The sequence below is a fragment of the Alligator sinensis genome, unplaced genomic scaffold, assembly GCF_000455745.1.
Source record: "Alligator sinensis unplaced genomic scaffold, ASM45574v1 scaffold31_1, whole genome shotgun sequence".
NCBI lineage: Eukaryota > Metazoa > Chordata > Crocodylia > Alligatoridae > Alligator > Alligator sinensis.
This window is the reverse complement of record NW_005841884.1, coordinates 1551742-1577038: the sequence shown is the minus strand read 5'-3', so window position 1 is coordinate 1577038 and position 25297 is coordinate 1551742. Positions and strand designations below refer to the sequence as shown.

General features: G+C 41.0%; 1 protein-coding gene across 8 annotated transcripts in view; it reads right to left on the bottom strand.

The window, feature by feature from the left end:
- Positions 1 to 7: 7 nt before the first annotated feature.
- The window catches only part of RC3H1 (ring finger and CCCH-type domains 1), a 54568-nt gene continuing 29278 nt past the window's right edge, over positions 8 to 25297 (bottom strand). For 2 of the 8 annotated variants that reach the window (XM_014516920.2, XM_025196735.1), the window contains exons 9-19: positions 21292 to 21573; positions 20788 to 21005; positions 18824 to 19206; positions 16863 to 17027; positions 14447 to 14599; positions 11252 to 11465; positions 10072 to 10162; positions 9802 to 9937; positions 8000 to 8170; positions 7249 to 7364; positions 8 to 5631 (exon numbers count right to left, since the gene is read on the bottom strand). In XM_014516920.2, the coding sequence (XP_014372406.1) occupies positions 5478 to 5631; positions 7249 to 7364; positions 8000 to 8170; positions 9802 to 9937; positions 10072 to 10162; positions 11252 to 11465; positions 14447 to 14599; positions 16863 to 17027; positions 18824 to 19206; positions 20788 to 21005; positions 21292 to 21573 (2083 nt within the window). In that variant the 3' untranslated portion in view covers positions 8 to 5477. The remainder of the gene's footprint in view (positions 5632 to 7248; positions 7365 to 7999; positions 8171 to 9801; positions 9938 to 10071; positions 10163 to 11251; positions 11466 to 14446; positions 14600 to 16862; positions 17028 to 18823; positions 19207 to 20787; positions 21006 to 21291; positions 21574 to 25297) is intronic. The other 6 variants (XM_006017713.3, XM_014516922.2, XM_014516923.2 and 3 more) reach the window with 6 other exon arrangements.

The following is a 25297-nucleotide window of genomic DNA, read 5'->3' as shown; positions in this document are numbered from 1 at the left end:
TGCTTCGGAACCCTCTGACGTTTTGCACTTATTATCATGAACCCTAAGAATCGAGTTTGTTGTTATTTAACTGAATATATCTTTTTGACAGGATTCTTTTTCTTATGAAAGCTACCCCTGTAGTTACATACTTATTACAGACCTGAAACTGCTGCTGCTATTTTATTTTATTATTTTTTATTTTTTAGAGGTTCTGCACTCATGAATGGAAACAGCAAGAAGGTGATGGCTTTGTTACTTTTATTGCTTAAGGATTCCTCTCTGAACCCTAAGAACAATCTGCAAGAGAATAAATGAGCTCAAGGAAAGTAGAAATAAATGGCTTTACTGTATATCATATTAAACAGCTCATTCCTATTTTTTGTGGTTCAATGAATGTGTCACAGATAATATTAAATTCTTGTTGTCAACAGGCAATATCCTTGCATAAAAGTCTGCTTCTACCATATCAGATTTAACATAATGCTATAAAATCTTCTCAGTCTAAATGGACTTCTTTGGAAGTCAGCAAAAAGTCACATTTGCAATACGGACTTGCCTTTCACCAGCATTTCTTTTTTGTTTTGTTTTTTTTAGTAATTTTAACTTTAAGCTAGCTATCAACACATTAGTCTAGGCTTAATTTTTATAGACATGGCTTGACTACTGACACTTCTAAGCCCTTTCTCCTACCTGTAAATTATCCTGGGCTGGGAGAGTGCATGGGAGTGGATATAAGAACAAGTTAAAAATCTCCAAACACATTAGGTGCTTAAACACACCCTTCACATATTGTGCAACCAGATGAAGTGATGACTTCCCATTATTTTAAATATGTATAAGGCTTGACAATCAACAACTTTGCAAATTTCTATTAGGATAATACAGTCAACTCTCAAAACTCAAAATATTTCACAACCAAAATGACTATTCCAGTAAAAGAAAAAAAGTAAAGTGTAAAGCACAAGTCTTTGGCTCTCCATTAAAGAAAAACAACAGTTTACCATGTTTATACAGATCCCGTTTGCCTACCAGTAGGGGCAATATCACATTTGTGCATCACTGAGTAATAACACCATTAGAAAAGGCAACTTCACAGAAGTTATTGGCTAAGCGAATTCATTTGAATGCTCTGTTTTGAGGCAGCAAGCTGTCACTGTTGCACGATCAGGGAGAATAATGGGCAAACCATAGAAGGAAAGAAAGAGGGAGAGAATCAGGTTCAGGAGAAGCCGACAGCTTAAAAAGAATTTGAGGTTAAGGCGGGTAACAGTACTGCAAGACTGAAAGGTCCTCAGATCTATAGGATTTCTATTTTCTATTCTGAAATAGGATATGGCAGCTTACAAAAGTGAACTTACAGATTTATACTGTTAATGAATTAGGTCACATGAAATGAATAAGAAGTATGTGTTGGGGTAATAAAGTCACCTATGCTACTACAGGACAAATTAAATGTTTCTAAACTAGAGTGGGCCAATAATTTATATCTGGCACTGTGTACCCTAGCCTGCCATTTGAAGCTTCCCAGTTTGCCCCCACAGACTGTCTCCGCTGTAACTGAAACCAGGCTACCGAAGTCCTCTTGAAGGTGCTATTTGCATGAAGAAATCTATTTTACCTACCACACAATAATAGTGTTCAAGCACCATTGTAATACGGTTTACTCTTGTCTGAGCAGGATCTAAAACCAGGGTTTAGCAGGGTTTCATTTGACCAAAGTAGGTAGAATTCCAGTATAGCTGGAACAGAGACTGGGCGCGGGTGAAGGACATGGGGCACAAGTGAAGGAGTCAACAAAAAAGTGGTCAATACAGACAGAACTGTGAAATTCAGTCTGCTTCACAATCACCTCTTATACAATGTGAACAGTTATCAATTCTCCCAGCTCTTCTGGCATTTTTCATAGAAAGAAAGTTTTATACAACCTCCATAAAGATTTAAAGCCTTTTTCTGATTCCCTATTTGACTGGTTTCAGCAGCTAAAGTTCTGTAAAGAAACACTGGGAAAGGACAACAGGAGAAGAGGAAACAAAGCCAGAATCAATACAGTTTGTAGATAATTAAACAAAAAACAGTTAATAAGCCAAACTACAATGCTGTGCAAACAGGGCATTCACCTGGACTGATTGATCATCACAAGGACACTATGCACAAAGTACAGTAAAATGTGGTGAGGGAGGAAAAACAAAAATCAACATTAAGGTCCCCTTTCAAATCCATAAATGGAGAAGCGTTTAACCTTGATGATCTGACCTGTTCTTATTGTAGTGTTTTATTTCCCCTAGGCCTAGAAACAATCAGGTCAGTTCTGAATAGGAAACCAGTTGGCACAAGTGATGATGGACCAGATTCTTCTTCTTCAAGATTTAAGGTGAATTTGCTGTGACAAGACACTAAAACCTTTTATGTAAAGTTGATTTCTGTAGCTGAGAGACAATAACTGTACTTGGAGCTTGTCCTCCTAGATTAAAATAGTGCACTAACTGTTGCAACTAAAATGTGCTCCAGCATTAATAAGGACGTAGCAGATGATCAGCTTCATAAAAATTAATGAAGTGATGGCAGACCTGCTGGTAGGTCTCTGCATTTAAAGACTGCAGACAATAGCATGGGCCCCCACGTCAGTTCATTTACCAGCACAATGCCAAGACTGCACAAAGCTTATGGTACCGGGGAGACTGAAGGAACAGAGCAGACAAGTTTTCCACAGAGATGGCCTGATCTTCCTCATGGAAAGATAAGGACCATACCAAAAGGCTTCAAAGCAGGATGTGAAGCGCAAACATGCATGACTAGGGGAAAGTAGCAGGGATGGAAAGAATTCAGGGCAGAAAAGATTCTTCACCACAAATTAAGGAAAAAAATTAATAAAACCTCAAAACTACCTTCTCTGGCAATAAAGATGTTAAAATTCAACCAAGAATGAAAAACTTGTGCATGAATGTAGAGAGTTTGGAGGGGAGCTGAAAATGCCTTATCTTTGTTCAGTGCTTCTTCCTCCCAGACATTTGATCACAACAGCTGCGCTCATGCGAAAAAATTCTTAAAACATACCCAATATATATACAGATATAACTATGTATATCTGTATATATATGTTTATATATAAATTTCATTTAAATAAAAAAGAAAGCTCGAATCCCAAGCCAATATGTGTATCAAATCCTTGACCAGCCAGGTCTGTAGGGCATAATCAAATTCAATGTGAAATAGTATAAATGCGGTGCCTTGACTGGGCAAATTAAATAATCGCTACTCAAAAGAGTCTTCTGTTTGGACTCTCCTACTGGTAGGCAATAGTGGGACTGTATTCCCCCCCAAATTTATTTTAATTAACATTATGATGGATGCAAAGCTTAGCCCAAGGTTGCTATGACCTCAGCAGGAGTTAAGGGGGAAGAAAAACAAAACAAAACCCTAAACCAAAAAAAGAGAGAAAAAAGAAAAACCAAGAAAATTATTAACTCTTGCTTTACCCAACCAAAGCAATGCAGTAATTTTATTACATAACCAGTGCTTTCTTTTTAGTAGTCTAGTCCCGAAAGGAAAACAAGGAAATAGGAGGAACCAGTATTGAGCTTTCCATTCAGAGGATCTCAGCCCAGTACAGGCAGAAAAGGTCAAAATATGTGCAGCAAAACCTCATTCATTTCTGTGACCTTTTAGGAGAACTCCTCAATAGAACACACAGCTGGGAAGGTTTGTAACTTCTTTAAAAATGCTGTTAACATATTCCACTTAAGGAAGTATCTCCTTAGTGTCCACCTTCTACGGAAGATGGAGAAGATTACATTTGTCATAAAAATTCTCAACTTCCAAGTACCTGTAAATGTTTCTGACAGTATTACAATTACACCTGAAGAATAATTTTTGGATGAAACTTCAACAGAAAAAAAAGACAGCTTGCTCCTGAAAGGATTCCATGACACTGAACTTTCAGCCATTGCTGCCTAATTATAGTATATATGAGCTAACCAAGTGCCTCCTTTATTTTCACCAAATTGCCAATTACCAAATCTATTACACATCAATTTTACATTCTCCGTCTCCTCCTGCAAGAAAACTTCAAGGCCAAAAATAAATGACCGACATACTAGGGACTATAAAAAATATCAGACTGGGAATAGCAAATTATAAAAGCATAAGACATATATATGTATATATCAGTGGTGTATATATACATACATACATACATACATACATACATACATGAGCAGCAGTGACAAAAACATGGAAGGCAGGCAGGGGTGGGTTTTTTTTTTTAAATTTGAAAAAAATATACAAATGAAAGCCCTGTTCCAAAGCTCATAAAGGAATGGAAGTTTTTTCACTAGTTTAGCTCAATGGGTTGTGGATCAGCTCCATAATAAATGGTCCGTTTCTTTGAGACAAACCTTGATATCATCCCATTCATTTAAAAAAAGAAAAGAAAAAAGAGGAAACTTTCATCTTCCTAAATAATGGATGGCAGCAAGTCTTTGCAAATTGATTTTTAGTTATTTTCCTTCCATAACATATGTGTTGTCTTTCTTCCTTTTTCTAGGAAGAGACATTTTGTAGCCTGTCATGTTACACCATGACAACCACTTGTTAGCCAAGTACTTAAAGCTCAGGAGCAAGAAATGCAACTTCTTCAATTTCTCTTGGAAATCCAAAGCATGTAAGTTTTGATTAGTTTAGGCCTACTTGTCTTGCAAGGAACTTTTTAGTCCCAACAACAAAATGATGCATTATACTAGCTCCTAGTCCAAGTAAAATGATGTGCAAACGCTGAATTCTCTTTACTGTTGGTTAACTCATACACTAGGATATACATTTTGTAATGGGGTAGGTGTTATGGAATGCTTACACTGAACTGAGAAGATTGTATTGACTGCTGTTTAAAGCCAACAGGTATAGTCAGAAAGATGTACTGTGTAAGTTAGGAGAGAGTTCCTACTTAAAGAGAAATTCTTTCAGAAATGAAGATTGCTGCACATTTTTCTGATACTGCAATTTATGGCCTCCCTCCATTTCATGACCCTCATTCACCTTTAAATTCATACAAGGAAGTGGCCAGGTTGTTTTGGTTGTTCAGAAGTGAAGGTGTAAGAAATTATACACTGGATATGTAATAATACAAAGTAAAAGAAAAAACCTACTTCATTAAGATCATACAATTAATCAAACAGAGTATATATATATAATATCTTTTTTTTAAGCCCTGGGATCCAAGGCGTCCAATGTTATTAAAATAAAGTTCATTCACAGAACAAAAACAAATTTAATTTGAATTGCTTGCAGATACTGCTAATTTTCATTTTTTTAATTAAAAAACGCATTAATGTGAACTATGTGCAGGGTTTGTTTCTAGGAGTGGTGTTTATGCACATTGCCTCCGGACTCGCTGCTGCTGCTGTTGTTATTCTTGGGTTTCTCTGATCACCCCTGGAAGTGAACATGACAAAAGCAACCAACACCCCCCAGCGGAACTTCTGGGAGATGCTTTCTTCACTTCATGGAGCAGAGGTGGGTGTAACTCCTGTTCGCTGGGAGTCATGGCTGTCTCCTCCACCCTCTGGGTCCTCTGTCAGGCTCAGAGATGTGGTCTTGTTTGAAAGGAGGCTGATATTCTCTTGTGTCAAGGCTGATCCATTTGGAACATCACTGCTAAAGGAATGATGTGGAATGAAAAAGGGGTTGAGGATTTTAAAATATTTGAAAGAGTGAAAGAGCAAGCCCTGAATATTTGTTGCCAAAGTGCTGCAACAATCATTTGTGAATTTGCATAAACTGGCATATGCATGCCTAGAAAATGAATTTTCTACGATTCCTGGATACTCATCAGAAAGAAGAAGTGTCGATAGTAACAAGTGGAAGCAAAACTACTGGAAAGGAATAATTTTAGAATTTCTATAATAATTATATTTACTAAATATTTCAATATATCATAAAATGTACATTAGTGCACAAATTATACACTTCAGAAACTATTCTATGCCTAAAATATTAAAAATAGCCAAGTTTCAGAATAGTATTTAGAAATACTTGTCACTGTTTCCATAGCTCAGATGGAAACTGTAATTGTATTACTACAATAGTGTTAAATACTTCTAAGCAAACCATATGCAAATTATATGCAACTGAATTTATGGTTCTTAAACCACACCGAAACAATCTCATTTCTCTGTGTAATTAAATGCTTTCTACACTCCTCCCTCTAAGAGGCTCATAAAACAGTGATAGTATCAAACTTTAAAGAAACTACCATCTTGAAGTTTGAATTATCTTTAAAAATCTAAAATGTTAATATTTTAGTGATTTATTTTTCTTTGTAGTTAGTTTTAGAGGCCAGAATGACTTCTATATTGCATTGAATTTTCTCTTTAAAAGTAGAGTTAGTGTGCATATAGCAACATCACATCCCAGGTTCAGCATTTTCCTACCACTTACCTGATATGTAAATCAGATTTATAACAATTGGGTTGTAAAGCTAAACCCCAGACAACCAAAAAACTAAAAAAAACAAAAACTGATTTTCATCCACTGAGTTACCATCTAGATTCAAACTGCTCATAAGACTAAGAGATGACATACTGAGTCAGACCACAAGTCCATCTAGCTTAGCATCCCATATCTCAGTGACTGAGAAGAGATGCTGTGAAGAGTATGCAGGACCTATCCAGACTGGTCCCATACTCAACTAAATTTACCTAGACTTGTTTCACCTAAAATAACTAAAAAATGTGCGCCTCTCTTTTCAAAACACTTTAATCAGATCTGAACGAATGACCTCAGCCTTGGTGCTATAACCAGTGCTTTAAGAGGCTTCTAAGATGGTTCCTGTAACATTCTAGCCAACAGTGTGTTGTAATGACTGTCTAGTGCAGATGTGGCTCTCTTGTTAAAATACACAAGTGGTCATTATGCAGATGCAAAGTCAGGGGGTTCTATCCTGACTATGAATATCTTCATAGACTACATCAACATTTTGGAGCAAGTCCCCAAAACAATCCTACTAATAAGACGACATTTTTTTCTTTTTCTATTTGGAAACAATTAACAATTCATGTGCAACTTCACTGCACTCCTGCCAGATAGAATCATCCTAAATTCACATTAACACTATAAATAGAATCACTCCATTCTTCACTACCATATAGTCTTTATAAAGCATGTTGGAAATGCAGCAGCTGCTCCTTGTATCCAAAGGGACAGTCCCAACTAACCTATTAGTTATCTACAGAAAATGTATTCTATGGATCACTGGAAATGATCATGAATTACCTGAATGTCAGTGCCAGATCTTCAGCCGGAACCTTGTTTTGCGGCTCTAGCTGTCCATTTTCTGTCTGTTTACTGGTGCCCAATTTGCTTTTCATATCCAGTGAAGACTGGCTCTCCTTTGAAAAAAAGATGAAAGAAAATAATGTTGTGGCACTGTACAAAGAGGCTGTTACTTCCTTCCATGAGGCCAGAGAAGAATGCCTGTAAATTAACAATCTTGCACAAAGCAACTCACAAAAGCCATAAGACACAGAAGTCAACTCAGTAGAATCTGTCCATTCTCTCAGGATACAGAATTTCCCGAAGAAAGGACTGATCCTTACAAGGAGAAGCAAAAATAAGGATGTGTAATATTGAAAGAGTACTAGATGCTGGCCCTCTCCTGGATGGAATGTCAAAAGTATTATACAAATTATCCAGCACAACTAGCCCATCCATGGTCTCAGAGAAATAACTGGGCAGTAAATCTGAGCATAAGAGTTTGTGCCTAGTTGCCCAATTATAAGTTCAGCTCTACTTTTGCTTTCAAGGGGCTAGAAAAAAAATGAGTACTTTAAGCAGATAAATTACTTGTACAGAATTTGAATTCTAAATAAACATGCTTATTTAGAAATTCTCAACAAAAAACAGGAAGTGGATGAGAGTGATAACAGTCATCCAGCAGAGAGCCTTATCACAAGGGTTATAGTGCTGCAGCAAACCAAGCAGCTTTGCATCCCATCTCACTGCCTCCCATACCCATAGCACTCACCATGCTCAGCTCACGAGTTCTCTTCCCAATTTCCCTCTCCACCTGATGAAGCTCCAAACTCAGCTGTTCACTTGAGATCATTCCAGGCCACTTAGAAGGTGGCGGTGGGGGCTGTGGCTGGCCTGCCAGGGTAGTCGCCTCCCTCTGCAACAGCAGCCTGTTACTAGCAGCCTAAATGCATAAAGCCAAGCACATACAACTGAGCACACAAAACACTTCATGCACGAAGAGGGACAAGGCCATAATTCAGGAGTATTGCCTAGTTGCAAAACTGAAGTCTTCTCTTCCCTTATAAGTTAAGGGTCTTGACTGAAAACAATTCCAAACACACTTTTAAAGGAAATCTCTTACATGCAACTGAAGGGTTTTTTGCTTTTTTTAAAGAGAAGAAAAAAAAAGGAGTATTTAATACAAGATCACCCTTCCTTCCAGTATGAACTACTGAGAATCTAGCACAGATTCTTCTGGTCATTTGAGCAAAACGCATGCAATCACACTTGTTTTATTCCTAGCTTTCACTTAATCTTGTAGCAGTTCAATGGAGCAAGCCCGCTGAATTCTAAATATCTGGTTGCATCTGAAACCAAGATAATAGCCAAATCTCAAAGACCTGGATGACAGGTTTGTTCTAAAGGGTCAACAATCATTATAGTTACATCCTAAATGATTATGCTTCGACTATGAAGGCAAACAAAATCAGTTATGGCATTACCTAGGGAACCAAACAAGGTAGGGGTTTTGGAACTTTCCAATACTCTTCCATTATGGCAAAGGCAAACAGGCACATTTTTTTTAAAAGAAGCAATTTCTCCTCTTGGTCCTGAACAAGAACACAAGTCACTTTTCAAGTTACTGAGAAATGTGTGCTTCTTGCAGTTGCTGTTCAAATATTGTGAACTCCATAATAAAGCCACAATAAGAGCCCCTGCTTTAGAAAGCAGAATCTCAGCTAATTAAGCTTAAGCAAAGACTTCTAAACTATTCTCTAATGTTCTTGCTGGGGAAAAACCTCAATTTGTTTAGCTGTAAGGTACCTTTTAATTCTTTCTGAAGGAGATTAATATTTCCCTTTCTAGGAAAATCATTACTAAATTGAGATGGCAACTTTGCTGCAGAAAAAACACCTTCCCTGTGTTTTTAAAACTTCTCCTGCTGCAAAATCCTACAAAATGAAAAAGCTATAGATACTGCTCATCATCTGTTTTTACAAATAAACTCCCATTCCATCCTCCCCAGCAAAATTATATTTATTCTAGGGAGAGCTGACTTCAAAACAAAACCTTTGGGGCCCAAAAGATTAATATCTTCAATATCTATTTTGTTCAGGTTTGTGGCTTGTGCTGTTTAGGAAGAAAAGGTTTCCACAACAAAGCCAAAAGGACACAGACAAAACATTCAGCTTTCTGAATATAGAAACTGACTTTGTCAAAGGCTGAAAAGCCAAGAGCAATAAAATAATCTATATGTATTCTCCCAACATTCCTGCAGACTTTAAGCCCAGAGAAGACAGAGAAAGAGGACAAGCATGAATGTTGTACAAACATCATATGCTATCATAACTAAGTTGCAAATAACGTTTTTAAAGATTTTAAGTGCAAAAAAGTCTACAGTTCCTGTTGATGTACAGTAAGGCAGTTTTCCTTTCTGCTGAAGTGCTGGAAAACCCTGGTGCCAGATATTATGGAGTTCAAAACATTAAAGGAAGAATAAATGGCTTTTCATAGGCATATTTAACTTCAGCTTTCTCTTTCTCTCTCTCCCCCCACTTCATCTCTTGTCTCTTCAAAGACACAGGTACAAACCTCTAGTCCTCTCAGTTGTGTCTGCTGGCTGATCTGATGGTTTAGCTGCTGCAGTTCCAATCTGAGCTGCTGCTCCCTCTCAGCTGAGGGCAAAGGTTTCCCATGACCAGTAATGTCTGACATGGATAACCTCTCCCTTTCAGGGCAGGAAAGGGATCAGGAAAAAAAAAGAGAAGATGCGCCATTAATAGCTTTGCTCAGTTTGGTAAAAAAGGACTAGTGCACACAGAATAAGTAAATATATATATATATATATATAAATATTTCCACCTGTCACTGAACCGTCCCTGAGAAGGTATATTTTGATGGGGTAAATATGGAGAACTTCCCCAACTACCATGAGTTCCATATGGACTGTAATCTGCAAAAGAACAGGAGGATTTATCCAGAAAATCAATTCCATGTTACAGTGATTCAAGCTAAAAAAAAGCATTTGATAAACAATCCAGAGATGAATACATAAATGAGACCAATCACAGAGCACACTAACAACATATCCTGGAAATCTGACCTTTGCCAAAGGGCAAGATGACACCTTAGAACAGGGGGTTGTCAACTGGGGGTAGGGCTAGTCCAGGGGAGGGGCAACTGGGGCAACCACCCTGGGCCCCGCACTTTGGGGGGCCCCACGGAGCCAGGCAGAGTGGCCGTGGTTACTCAGCGCCTCTGCCACCAGCTTCGCACCTGGCCACTCAGCACCCCGCTCCCTACAGCCAAATCTGCCGCCAGCTTCTTTCCGTCTGGGGTGGGGCCCCGCACAGGCTGATTTGCCCTGGGCTCTGCACCCTGCTCAGGTCATCTCTGACTGGGGGTACACGTACCCCTGGGGGTACTTCAGAAGGCCCTAGGGGGTGTACACAAGCAGGCGGGTGGGGATAAAGACCCTGCATAGTAAAAAAAAAAAATAAAAAAAAAATCTAAGTCCATGCATTTTCCAAGAGGTGCCTTGAGTCTAAAAAGGTTGACAATCCCTGTTCTAAACTACCACCCTGCCCTACCTTCTGCCTGAATCTAGACTAACATAGCTAACCACCTCTCTTAGTCTTATATCAGATATACATCCAGATGGTTGAGAACAGAGAGAAAAGATTCTTTAGTATGAGAATGAGAATGCAATGGGAGAAAACTGAGAAACCTGTTAAAAAAATTTTTCAAATACCAAGATCCCTTTGGTTCTGGTACAGTCTCCCAAGGGAAGCTGGGAGCTGCCCCACTGGGTAGGGCTCAATTCCATATACAACATGAGAAAAAGGAAGCCTCCAAATATATCTTGTATTTACAGAGATACCATATTTTTCCATTTCTATGTTCTATAGTTAGAGCTTGGTGGTATCAACTACCATTTAAATTTTCACCTAAGTTTTCAGGGGTATCTCTTTTTACTTAAACTACATTGAAAAGTTAAAAGAAAAGCTATGGTAAAAGAAATATTTATGTACACAAATTATACCTGATATGTTCATAGATTTGGTGGAAGCTCCCTGAACTGCCATGGCCTGCATAGGGCCAGAACTCTGGTACATCGCTTTGGAAGTACGCGAGATGGCCCCGAACCTCGATACAGTTGGCCGGTCTCCAAATGGGATGAGGTCATCATCCCCCGTCTCTGCTGCTCTTCTCTGCATGTCCAACCGCTGATCACGAATGGTTTTATTATCTACATTCTGAACAAGAAATTTAAAAAAATTAAAGCCGACAACCTAAGTTAAGGAGAGTAAAAACTTTCTCTTTCTGTGCTGTTTGCTGGCAAATCATGGAAAATACTAGTATAGGCAATTTTTGTTCACCTGACAGACTTGAAAAATATGGTCCATACTGGTGTTTTCCACGATTTACCAGCAAGTAGCAGGGAAAAAGTTTATTATATATGGCATTTTTGTTTTTTGTTCCTCCTCTTAGTCCTTGTCTCCAGCCAGACTCGCTGTTCCACAGTTCAGAACTTCCACAGTTGGACATAGCCACTTCAGTTGATCAAGCTTGCAATGTTATCTACCACCACTGTTAACTAAAGGAGTCTGAATAGCAGTGATTACACAGAGAAGAAAGTAATAACTGTGAAGAAACTAAGAAGGATCAAGGCCAACCATGACAAGGGAAAGGAAGACGAGAAGAAGATCAGATGCATTATACCAGAGGAGGAGGAGAACAGGTAAAGAGACATTCTTCCAAAGATGGAAGACAATCACAGCTCTCTATACAGCCAATGGCCTCATCTTACATTTAAATGGCAGTCATTGTTTGGTAGAGTACTTCTGTCAGAATCCAGTTCATCTGTGCGTGGATGAGTGTTCTCTAATCAAGGAGATGGTTCATACTTGTTTCTTTTCCAGCACAAATACAAATGACCCAGGAAAGGAGAAGTCAAATGTTTACCCTTAAATTCTCAAGATCAAGAGCCATGATTTGATTTTGGATTTGTTATTTTAGACTTGTTTTTAAATAGTAAAGACATTATAGAAGATCTGATCGCACAGTCCAGCTTAAGTCCATTTATATTAAACGGTTACAAACCTACTATTTTGTTCTTCCAAGGTTTTTTTATTTTTTTTATTTTCAGAAGACTCAAACTTAAGGAAGCAATTAAAGATGTTAGCTGGACTGAGGAGCTATGTAGGAGAGGCTGTGAATCTCTTTAAAAAAGGTGCTGGTGCACCTTGCATAGGATACTACCTGCATCCAAAGTAAAGGAAAAAACTTGTGTGGAAAAGGAACTAACTGAATGAATAACCAATTCAAAAAGGATATTAGTAATAAGCAGAGAGCCTACAAGACTTGAAGGTGGTTACTAGTGGAGTTCTACAATACATCATCAGGTATGATATCAATATTACTAAATAATTTTCACTAATGACTGTCATAAAAGTAGGTAAGTATATGTTAATGAAATCTGCTGGTGACAAATATTTGGGACATCATCAATACATGGAAGGACCAGGGTATCTTACAAAAAAAAGGGGGGAGGACATCGGCAATACAAAATGCAAGCACTCTGAACGGAGCGTGCAGAAAAGGCTAAGGAGTTTACTTGCTATGGCTGGGGAAGTCTACTGGGAAGCATTTTCAGTGGAAAGCTGAGAGCTGTGAGACAACAACCATACTAATCTAGCCAACATAAGGGTCTGAGAGGAACTCCCTTCTTGGTGATAAGAAAAAGAGGCTTTTCTCTCTTCCTCTCAAATACCACTTGCTCCATTTTGAGTATCTCGTACCATTTTTCAAGTTTAGAATGTAACAGTTCTGCCAAATACAAACATAAAAGATATGGCAGAAAACTGCAGATTAAACCAAATTAACCCACTGTCCAAAGCTGCTGAGGAAAGGAATTTTCAGCCCTCCTTACTCTGCTTTTTCTGGGAGGAAGCCCCCTTTTATCTCCACTATTTCATACAGCTCGTATTGCTAAACACTGCATTTTCTTGTGCAGTGCATACTTCAAGACATGCACCTTGCTTTTGGGAAGGGAGAACGAAGAAAAAAAGATTTTTCAAATGTTATGGCTTCATGGAACAGGGACAGGGCTTAATCTTTAATCCACTAAGTTTCTCTTTCTTGCTTAGTGAAATACTGAAACCCTAGTTGCTTCTGAAGACTGGTCTCCATAGGTGGATCTACAATTTTGAAAAGTGTTAAAAAGTCTGTATGGCTGGGAAATAGAAAAGGAGGGACCAGGAATAGCTACCAGACAGCAAATTTGCCAGAATAAAGGTTAGCTTAATTAGTGGAATATCAAGACCATTAAAAAGGAAACACACACCTGTGGAATTAAGAACAAAAAGCCACCAGGTCAATGGTGTCCCTCAGCTACCTGACTAGAAATGCCACTGCTGCTACTGAGTAGTTGGTTTTAAAGCAGAAATAAGTGGGTGACAGTCAGCAGGGTGGGATTCTGCTTCTATTCCAGGCAGAAAAATCAGCTTCCCTGTTTTAGTTGATCAAAGACATGCACCTCAATTTTGGGGGCTGATTTTGGGGGAAAGGCATATGTAGTATGCAAGAAAATATGGTATATATTTCATATTAGCTTCCTCATATAGCTCAGCTGAGGTCCAGAAAGAGGGTAAACTCAGCAGAGGGGAGCCCCAAGCATCTGCTTCCAAGAAGACAGGAGGGAACTAAGAAAGACTGACTACATGCAGAGGAGGAACAGAAGCTGACAACAAACCCCCTCCAGAAATGTACAGTTCAGACCAGGGATAGCTGGTAAATGCAATACCCTGACAAGCCTTCAGGCAAAACAGTCTTTACAAAAAATACAGCAGCACCAGGACCTTCCTATTCAGTAGGCTGCATGAATATTGCCTGTGTTGCTATTGCATTTTAATGAAAAACGTTGAGTATTTTCATCCCATAAAGGAGATCACTTGCAGACAGTCATGGTTTTAATGGCAAACTGACTGCACAGTAAAGAAGAGTCAGAAAAGTGCTGAAATGCATAGTCAGTATCAAGCTTCAGTATCACATTGCATCTGCAACTATCCTGGAAGTAATTCTGGGTACTGGAACTTTGCTGCAAACATTCACGCTATCCCTTTGACTGCATGATACATTAGGGCTCAAATACACATGCTACAGTCACTCTGCAAAGCAAGAAAAGGAGCGTCTCTACAATTTATGTTATTACTGACAATCTTACATCTCAACTTACCGCCATGTCCACACTCCCTGCTGCCACAACATCTTTGGGTTTTGCATCTTTGGTTCCAATGTAGGAGCCAATGGTGTCACATGACCAGGGAGAGTACTGACTATAGTCATTTCCTTTGTATTTCCCAGCTACCTTCAGGTCTTCATCCAAGTACTGTCGAGAAAAAAAAACCTAGTTTTGTAAGTAAGTTGAAGGAGGCGTATCACAGGCATTGCCGACTTCTGTGACAGTTAACTTGAAGCTAGCAGAATTTTGACCAGAGCCACAACAGAAAGCTTAGCTTATATATATTGCACGCACATGCACCGCCCCCTCCCAGCAAGTAAGTCTGTTGTGGGGAAGAGGTATAAGGGAGGCAGATCAAGGCCCTTGTGGTGAAGGAGGAAGTGAGGCAGAGACAGAGGCAAGGGTGAATGGGGCTCTGGGGTGGGTTGCAAGACGCTTGGAGCCCAGATGGTTTGTCTCCCACCGCTATGCGCACCCCCGGGGCAGATATGGGGGCATGCACCTCCAACAATGTGTGTGCAGGGTGGAGGCTGCCACTGTGGGCTGGGCTCTGCACCCTGCTGCCGGTGCCCCAGGAGTGGTGCGATGTCATGTGCCTCCTGCGCGCTGGCTGCATTGCCTGCCCGGCTATGGGAGGCATGTGGCGTCACGCCACTGCCAGGGCACCAGCAGTGGGGTGGTGGAGTGTAGCCTGCAGCAGCAGCTCGCCTCTGCCCTGCACACAGCACAGATTGGGGGGCATGTATCCCCTGTGGCTGCCCCAGGAGTGCACGCAGTGTCAGGAACCCCTCTGCATCCCTGGATGAGCCACCCAGACACTGAGCATCCCGCAACCCACCCCGGGGCCCCATTCACACCCTCCCCCCACCCCCCGGCAGGGGCCTTGATCTGCCCCCCTATACCCTTTCCCTCCCCTGCACCCCTTCCCATCCACACATGCACTTGCTGGGTGCTGCTCCACACTTGCACTTGCTGGGCTGGGCTGAGTTCCTGGCCGTCTGCAGGCTCCAGCTGCTCATCTCTGCCTGTGTGCGCCTCTGCCACACCACTGCAGCCACCCAGAGCCTGCGCCTGGGCTGCCTGCATTTGGCAGGGCTAAGCTGTTAGCCCTGGCCTTCCGATGCCTATGCCAGCTTTCCCTCCTCCATGGACGGCACAGCCAGAGCAGAGCCAAATGAAGGGGGCGGGTGCAGGCTGCCTGCTGTGGGTTCAGGGGACCTGGCTCCCCACCACACTCCTGGCACGCACTCTTGGGGCAGCCAAGGGACCCATGCCTGCCCAGATCTCTGTGTGGGGTGGGGGCTGGCTGCCCGCTGTGGGCTTAGGCTGCCCACCCTGTTGCCCTACCCTGGGGCCTCCACGGCTGAGCAGGTGAGACCTGGTGCATCAGGGCAGAGCAAGGAAGCATGTTGCTGCCACTGTGAGCTCTGTTCCCATGGTGACACCCCCTGCCCATCCTGCATCAATGAGGGGCACAACCCTGCACCACCACCCCTGCTGCTGCCAGTGAGAAGGGTCGTGTCACTAGGGCAGGGCAGAGCTCACAGTGGCAAGGAGCTTCCCTGCTCCACTCTGCCTTGCCACGCTGGGTCCCGCCCGCTGAGCCACAGAGGCCCCAGGGAAAGGCAGCAGGGTGGGGAGCCCGAGCCCACAGCCCACCCCTGCCCTGCGCACAGATCTGGGGGGCACAGGTCCCCCTGCCACTTGCCTCCCCCACCCCAGAAGTGTGCACTGTGGCTGGGAGCTGGCCCCATCTTCATCCCCTAGACAAGCCACTCGCAGCTCCATGACATTCCAGTCCTGGGCCCCAAACTGCACGTGCTGCCTGACTGGGCAGCAGCCCCAGCCTCAGCCCTGCCCTACTCACTCCCTCCCTATGGGGGCCTCAATCCCCAACCCCAGCCAGACTTACCTGCAGGAGCTGCACTCCAGGCTGCCTGGCATGCACATGGCACACCCTGTCTGACCACCCTCCTCCCACTCCCCCAGCCCTCTGCAGCCTAGAACTCTACCAGCCTGTAGAGAGCTCTTTGCAGAAGTGCAAAATCCACGCATTTCTCTACTAAAACGAGAAATCCACATTTTTCTCCATTTTCCTGTGGGAAACGGAAAACCTGGATCCCTGTACACAACTAAGCACTACTGACAGACCAATGGACTAATGGCCAGCCAAGTATCATTTCCTCAAGATGTCACCATAAGGACCCTTCATACCTGTAGAGATCTCCCTCATACCATTAAAAAAAATTCCTTTCCTGTTTAATAGGCCCATCATTTCAGCTTTTCAGAAGATCAAGTAGCGTGAAAAATGTTTGCCACTAATGCATGCTTTTCCTCTGACCCCACTAGCTCCCTACGACCATTTCTGATGACACCAGCAACCCAAAGACTTACTTAAAAATGTGCTTACCTCCTCTGGGTGGAAAGTGTGAGGCAGAGTTGGCGAGGGTGCAAAGGGAGGTGGGGAGATCACCTTCCTCTCTTCTAGCTGGGCCATGATTTCCTTCCGTCGGCGGTGAAGCTCATCCAGACTGGGATGGGGCTGAGGTGAAGATGGAAATCTATTACAAGGCTCCTAAAAATTTTAAACATAAAAAGGATATTCATTTGTAAAAAGCTGTTTTACATACAACTATACAATTCCATTCTACAAAGAAAGGAGAAACATGGGGAAAAAATATTGATCAGCTAACACCAAATGCACCAATTAAGACTTTTCTTCATACGAAATTTTGCACGTCTTGCGGGCTGAAATGTCATTTACTCCACAGAGAGTTCAAGTGGGCAATAATGCAAGCTTCCCCAAAAATACAGGGTATCAAATTACCGAAAATACTTGGAGCCCTATCTAGCCCAGGGGTTGTCAACCCCTGGGGGTACTTCGGACGGTCCCAGGAGGTACTTGGGACAGTGGTGGGGGGAAGCAGTGCGTGGCGGCAGCACACAATGGTGAATGGTGGTGGTGGCTGCTATGTGTGAGCTCCCTGCCCTCCACTGCCACCATTCACCACTCTGCCACTGCCAGCTTCATCTTCCCACCCCCCACCCATCTGGAACGGGGTACACTCCAGAAGAGGTACCCTCCTTAAAAAAGGTTGAAAATCCCAAATCTAGCCCACTGGTTCTAGCATTTTTTTAAATCCAAAATTCACACCAGGACCAAAAATTAATATTTTAATCTACACTACTTTGTGCATTTATGACCATAATGCTCCAAGACAGAGAATGGCAAACTGTCATTCCTGAGACACAAAACAGCAGCAGTATAATGTATATCTTATTCTCCTAACTAATCATGCTTCATGAACAGGACTGTACCTCAAACAGATTCATCAGTTTGGATGACTAATAAATTTATAGAATAGCAAATTTTAATCCATGAATTATTTTAAAGTAATTCATAGACTGGGTAATAGGATAGCAAACTTTTAATTTCCACATTGCCCCTTGGATTCAGCTGTGTTGTGGAATGATTGCTTTCATTCTGTTTCATGGTTTATGGAAAGCAAAATTTGACCTTTTTCCAGTTTTGATCAGATGTATATCCTCAGCACCAAATGGTATTGTACTGCCATTCCACTTGACAAATCTCACTCAACTCAAGGGGCCAAATACAGAATAGGTCATGAATTACTTTCCCACTTCCCTAACAAATGTCCTCTTCTTGAATTATCCTTCAGGTCAAAGATGGTCTGTGCCAGGAGGCACACAGTCCTATTTGCCCATGCTGTACCTGTTCTGCATATGAGAGAGAGTCCATCTCCAGCAATAAAATCTCTATAAAACTATGTTTAGCTAAAATAAAAGCTCAAAAAAGCCAGGGACCTCAAAGGTTCCCAAGATGATGATACAACATTTCTATACTTAAAGTCACTAGTACAGAGTCCTGTGTTTTATCAAGATTCAACTTCACTGCTGATTCATAAGTAGTTCTGATTAATTTAGAAATTTGGCTAGGAGGAGGAACATGGCCTACCTTACTAGGACTACATTAATAATGATTTTTGGAAAACTCCAAAACAGAAGTTTTCAGATTATTTAACTCCTTTTTTAATAATTTAAGTCAATTTCCAATTAAAATGCCAACTCAAGTTCCTGATTTCCCCCCCATTCTCAAATAAAACTCTTTGTTGAATTGTATCTCAATACACAAATAGTCTCAGTATGTCTGAAACTGCCTTTTAGGGAGAAATATGATGGAAGAAATAAATTCATCTGCTCTATATGCAGCCCTACGTAAAACTGAGCTTTTAGTTTAACTCCCCCCCTCAAATGCATTTCAACTCTGAAGGAAAATGTACCAAATATAACTTTGTTTTCTTTTTCTGAGCAGATGACAGAAGTAAATAAAATATATTTATTAAGTCATACTCTGTGGCATGAAGGTCTGATCTGACCAAGATGTGGAGCCACTGGACAATAACCCTCCATTTGCTGGTATCTGTCCCTGGATTCCTGTACATATGGAGGCACAGCTGTCTGGGGAATTTCAATGGGCACAGGGCTTCCTCTGACAATATCTTCTCGCTGGTATGGTTGAGCAGGGGGATACACACGACGACTGTCATAGTGTGGTGGGTAAATGGGTTGCCCCATTGGAGGATACTGTTGTGGTGGCGTGTACTGGGAGTTCACCACGCGGTCCGGGAGATAAGCCGGGTAATGCTCTAAATAAGGAGGACCAGGTTCAGGAGCTGATGGAGGTCGGACGAAACGAGGCATGCACTGCGAGGACTGAGTAGAATAGTACACTCCTGAATATATGAAACAAGAATGGAAAAAACAGAAACATCACTGATCATCAATTGCTTGATCAAAATATCCCAATCTACAGCCATCTTGAAGAACAGGAGCAGCAAATAATTTTTTAACATATCTGCATGTTCCAAGTGCTGTAAATAGTAAGTTTTCACATAAATGTGGAAAAGTGAGAGCATTAGTGAGAAAGCAATAAACCACAATCCAGGAAGTGAGGGGAACCATACAAGGCATCAGGAAAGTGAAAAGCTAGCAAACAGCAGGAGAGGAGCCTCAGCAGCGAATGTTGAGCCCAGCACAGATTAGTTGCTGCAGCCTATTCTCTTCTGCATGGATCAAAAGGAATAATATTCTCTCTCCTACAAGGATGAACTCAGTACAGGTCTCTTCAACATTTTATGAGTGTATGAATGGGTGCTGACAACCTGAGCAACATCCTTCAAGAAATCAACAAAATTAAAACATAGTTTGCCTGTATTTGCTACTGCCATTACACAGACAGATTTCCAAGACTCCAGATGAACTGAAAAAGTTGGTTCCACTCCCTAGATGTAGGAATAGACTTCAAGCCCTGTAGAGAAAAAGCTAAACAGGGTTCAAGTTCCCAGTTTTATGAAGGTTTCAGAGATTTTTTTCCCCCCAACCTGTTGGATAATCCACATACACACAAAATTAAATGTTTTGGGTCAAAGTTTGTAGATAGATAGGGTTCTTACTTAGAGTTGAAGCCAAACAAACATTTTATTACTTTAGGTCTCTCACTTATTCTGCCTGCTCTTTTCTAGAAACTTATTCTCTGCTTCACTTTTAATTCTTTTCTCTCTCTCTCTCTCTCTGTTGGTTTTGTCTTCTCTCCCAATTTACCACGCATTACGAGAACCCTTCTGTTTCTTTAAAGCTATACTTTCTTCATTTGTCCCTCTCATTTCTAGCAACCTCTTCTTCCTCCAATCTGTCCTTCACCCATAACTACTTCCTTGTTTGCTTCCCTATTTTATCCCTCTTTTGTTTCCTATCCCTTCCTTTCTTTGCTTCCACACCTATTACTCTCTGATGCAAACATTACTGAAGTACCTATGGACCTTCTATTTAAGGACCTCTAAGTAATTTTCATGCGAAACCTTATATGTACCTGTCACAGTTTCCCCCCTCCCCATTTACCATAAGTAAACTGAGGTACAACAACCTGTGATCTCTATCTTATATAGTGCACTTAACAAATCATTCTTGAGTGATCTTTTTATACTAAGTGAACACACCTCTAAAAAACAAAAACAAAATGAAACAAAGAGGAAGTCTCACTTAATGCAAGAAAAAAACCTCTTTGTATGTGGCTGGCTGAACTCTTACAACAACAACAAAAATATATTTTTTTTGGCTGACTGAAAAGTTCATCACTAAAGCTTACCCACAATCTTTACTCCGTGCTAGCACAGAAAGCCTTTAACCCTCATGCCACCATAAGAAAACACAAAGTTGAAGGGCCAAGTAAAAAAATCAGGAAAAACCAGGATGGGAAGGAAGAGCAGAACTGAAAGGAGGGCAAAAGACTAAAGGGCTGTTCCTGGCACACTCACCTTGTTGATAAGGTCCTGGGTCAAAGGGTGGGGCAGCTCCTCTAGGATCCTGATAAAACATATCTGGTTGCTGAGCAGGATATAACTGGGACCCTCGTGGAACCATTTGCATCTGCTTGGAGACAGACATCGGAGGCAGGTCTGCTGGACCTCTAGTGGGCACAGGATGTGGGTTCACTGGTAAGGCTGGAAGTGAGCTCTTAGGGACAGACTCCAGCCTAAGGTAGAAAGACATCATTACTAATTAGGCTGCATCATGCACCTCAAAGCACTTGAAACAGCAAATGTAAAGTAAATATCGTATCCTTTCAAAACTCTGTATTTTGATGGCTCAAACCACTTTTCCCTTATAGAAATCAGGAAGTAAGCAGAATTTTTCTATACCATTTTTAAGCAAACTGCAGAAAATTATTGTTTCATTTCTATGGTGGATTTAGGGTTCCTTATTTTTTCCACCACATTTACACACACAACACTTTGAACAATATTTAGGAAGACCCGTACAAGTCAGGAGGGGATCCAGGGGCACTGCTGCTCAGGTGATCGATCTTCCCTGGTTTCAGAGCTGAATCATAGCTGGAGTCGGTCCCTCGTGAGATAAGCTGCGCCACTGTGCTGCCCGTTGACACAATTCCATTCGGCAGGGCAGAGGATTTTCTACTGGGCAAGTCCACTGCCCCTTCATCTGAGAGGATAGCTGCTGAAGGCAGGCCCACCTCATTGAGCTGACCCAAGGAGGCACTCAGGGGTCTTCTGGGAACCAGACGTTTGTTCATTTTACGAAATCTTCAGAAAAAGAAATCACACACCAAAAAATGAAACAAGAAACTAAAAGGAGTTGGGTTTCAAGATTTTTCATAGGGGTGCTACAGAAAGAGGTTCAATGTATAATTCAAGCTTCCTGAAGATTTGCGAGCCATTTATTGCTAGCATCTGATTGATAGGAGTTCTGTGGTGTTATCTGAACATTTAGTAAATGCTTTCCTTCAGAAGAATGGTAAATATTTAGGACAAATTTTGTACAGATTAAGATGCAAAAAGGTGTTAATGAAATATCTAATGATATAAAGCATTCAAGAGAAATCAAAGTTAATAATAACCCACAATAAACTTAAAATTTGGCTCCCCTAGCATATAACCTGTGTAAGAACTGGGCATTCAATTACAAGAGAAACAAAATGTGTGTATAAAGACACTACTTGTATGCAATTAGTTTTAGAAAGAGGGTAACATACACTGGACATCTAGTTTATTTGTACAGCTTTACAAAGGGAAAAAATTAGGAGGCAAACAGACTCTTTTATTTTAATACTTGCCTAATAATAGCCATTATTCAGTGTTGCGTGATCTCATTTTTATTAGACTTTTGGAGGTTTGTAAAACGTGCCTTGCCAAGATATAAGTGCATGCATATTATTCAACATACATCATTGTTGCTGCACAATAAATTTGATCAGATTCAGAATCCTATTTCTCCCCTGCTCCAGCCTCCTCTAACAAAAGCCTGGGCAAACATGAAGCTTGTGCCATGAAAATCAGAAGACTGGGGCTCTGTTGCTGGAACAAGAAGATCAAATTCCAGAGTTGATGGAGCTTTGCTTTAAATGTCCTTGCATCAGCTCACTTGTTACAATCTGAGTGGGATGATGTGCGTGTGCTACCTTGGGTGCCAGAGCTGTTCCCTCCTGTTCTGAACACTAACAGTAAGTTTTTGAGGTTGGCAGACTAAAATATAAAAGGTTTTTAAGGTCAAAACCAGCACCTTAGTGCCTTCAAAAGCAAAGAAAGAAGTTAATACAGCTGATGGCAATCCAGCAGATTGTGGAAAGTACCACTGAAAAAGGTGTATAGTTGTATTCTTTACTAGATGAAGTTTCTGGGTGGTCTTCAGGTATTATTGAAAAATACAGCATAAACAGTAACCTAATCTAGAGGCAACAAAAACATATACAAGACAAAATCTGCATCAAGAGAAGCACCTGTAATGTCAGAGTAATTGGGGGGGGGGGAAAATCGATCAGGATCCAAAACCATGCTCCCTATTCATAGAAGGCAAATTCTTTCCATCAAGGGGATACCTATCAACTCTAACACCCGCTCTGGTTGTAATCCAGTTCCAACAATCAGCATCACATCATCTTATAACTGGGTTAAACCCTCATCCAGGTACTAATTTCAAACCTCATCCAGAAACTGCACTCCTCCTGGTCCTGGTTATGGGCAGAAAATGTTGAGTAGGTATGGCATTTGTATATAACGAAGAGGACTAACACAGCAGTGTCATTAGCATACTGCAAGCACTACAGGTGTGAAAACAACACAGTATTCCCAACAGACACATTCAACAAAAGGTGACAGAATACGTCCTTTTGGCATGATACATGAGAGTCCTCAGCCAGACTAGCAATCACACAATACCACCCTTTAGGTTCCCACAAGGCAGAAGAAAAAAGCACTCAAGCAACACCATGAAATCCTGTTGTAGTGAACAAATACATCAAAAACTTTAAGAGCCAGCTAATATATTTAATATGGACACTTTGCCTTTGTTGGTTGCCAAGAGGGGAATCCATCTGCCAACGAAACTAGTTATAACTATCTCAATAATAGATCTAAAACCAAGTTTGTAATGGTACCACAGAAATCTCAGTGCTCTAGGCATTCCCAGAGCTGCTCTCTCTCGACATTCTCAATGACTTCCTTGAAAAAAAGACATAGGAAATAAGTGGCAAGTAGTAGTTCCTTCAGATCTCTAAGCAAATGTTATTTTAAGATATGCCAGCACTTTGCTCTTCTTCAGAAATTTACTAACTTTCTAAATCATGAATCCAACCTCTCTTCATTGGAGTTAACTAGACAAAGGCCCAGGTCAGAATTATAGCTCAACATTCTTAAGCCGTCTTTAGAAACCACAACTTTACACCAACTTTACATCTTCTAAGCAGAATTGCAACCGATGCAGCCAAATCCAGTCCTGACACACAAGATTTCATCTGCAAAACAGATGGGAGACCCCTCACATATAACTTTCAGAGTTAAAGTAACAGACTCCCCAAAGTACTAACTATCCTGAACAGCTTGGTCAATTAGAATTCTATGAACACCGAAATGGAAGGAAAGAAAATAAGTCTCCTTCATGGTGGGCGCAAAACTTTGAATATCTGTATCATCACTGATCAAAACTAGTAACATGAAGATTTCTAGCCCCAGTACTTTAGCTTATCCTTGCTCCAGTTACATTTATTACATACATGCCACTATAAATAGATGGGTAGGAAGAGGGTGGAAGATGAGAGAGAGAATTGTTCTCCACTGGTTTGGAAAATAAGCTGTGTGGCAGGCACACCACCAGATAATCCCCTGAGTACCATTCCAATCCTCTTCCCCCTTCTGCTCTGCAGCAGCTCTGCTTTCTGCTCCCTTTCCTGTACTCCCTTGCTTGATCTCTTCCTCTGCTTTCTGCTATCTTTCCTGTACTCCCTTGCTTGATCTCTTTCTCTGCTTTCTGTTCCCTGCTCTTTCTATTGATGTGTTCCTTGATCTGCTGTGTACCACATACAGGAGGCTACCTATTCCACTTACGGCATGCACGGCTCAGGTTGCCTACCCCTGTTCCAAGTGATGATTGGAGCATGCAATTAGATGTAAAGCATTCATTCTCCCCAAAAACCCTAGTCTAATGAAAAGAGGCAAGAACAAGAACTCCATTATTTCTGTACAATTAAAATACAGCTGTATTATTTCATTGGGTTTTTGTTTCTTTCTTATTTGAAAGAAAATATATAAAACTCCTCCAAAACATCCATGTGACATTTCTCAATATCTGACTGGCATTTTAACTGACTTATAAAAATTAACTTTTGGACTGAAAACAATCATAAGTAATTCCAGACCCAAAATGGAGGACTTTTGAGAAATTATAAACCAAGCAACACAAGTTTCATATTTTCCACTGAAAATGCCATTTTAAGTCAGGAAATTCAGCCCAACATAGCTATGATCTTTCAAATGTCCAATTGCTGTACTAAGACTATATCACAGAATTCACTTGTCCAGCTGCTATTTTCAGTATGCTATAACCTTAGACTTAACTGTTTATAAATCACTGAAGAATAGACAAGCTGACAAGTTCAGATGAGTTTCTGGTAAAGGAAGACTGCTTTCAGCAGGGCCTGCTCCAAGCTTCCAACTCTTAAATCATATAAAAGCCTTATAAAGATGACTAAGCAAGATGTATACACTTGAATGATGACAAGATCCAAAAACTCTCTCACCTGACTAAAAAGTTGAAGTGATCAGCAAAAAGAATTGGAAAACGTAAGTACACGTACCTGGATGCAGTCATAGGCAGATCTAAGAATTCAAGGAGAGTGCAGCCCACTCCCTCCAGCAAACAGACCATGCCACAGCAGCAGTTGCCAGGGACTATTTTGTCCCTGAAGCAGGAAAATTTCTCCATCCTTCTCCCTTAGCCTACTCACAGAACACCCTCCCCTGCAATGCTGAAAGG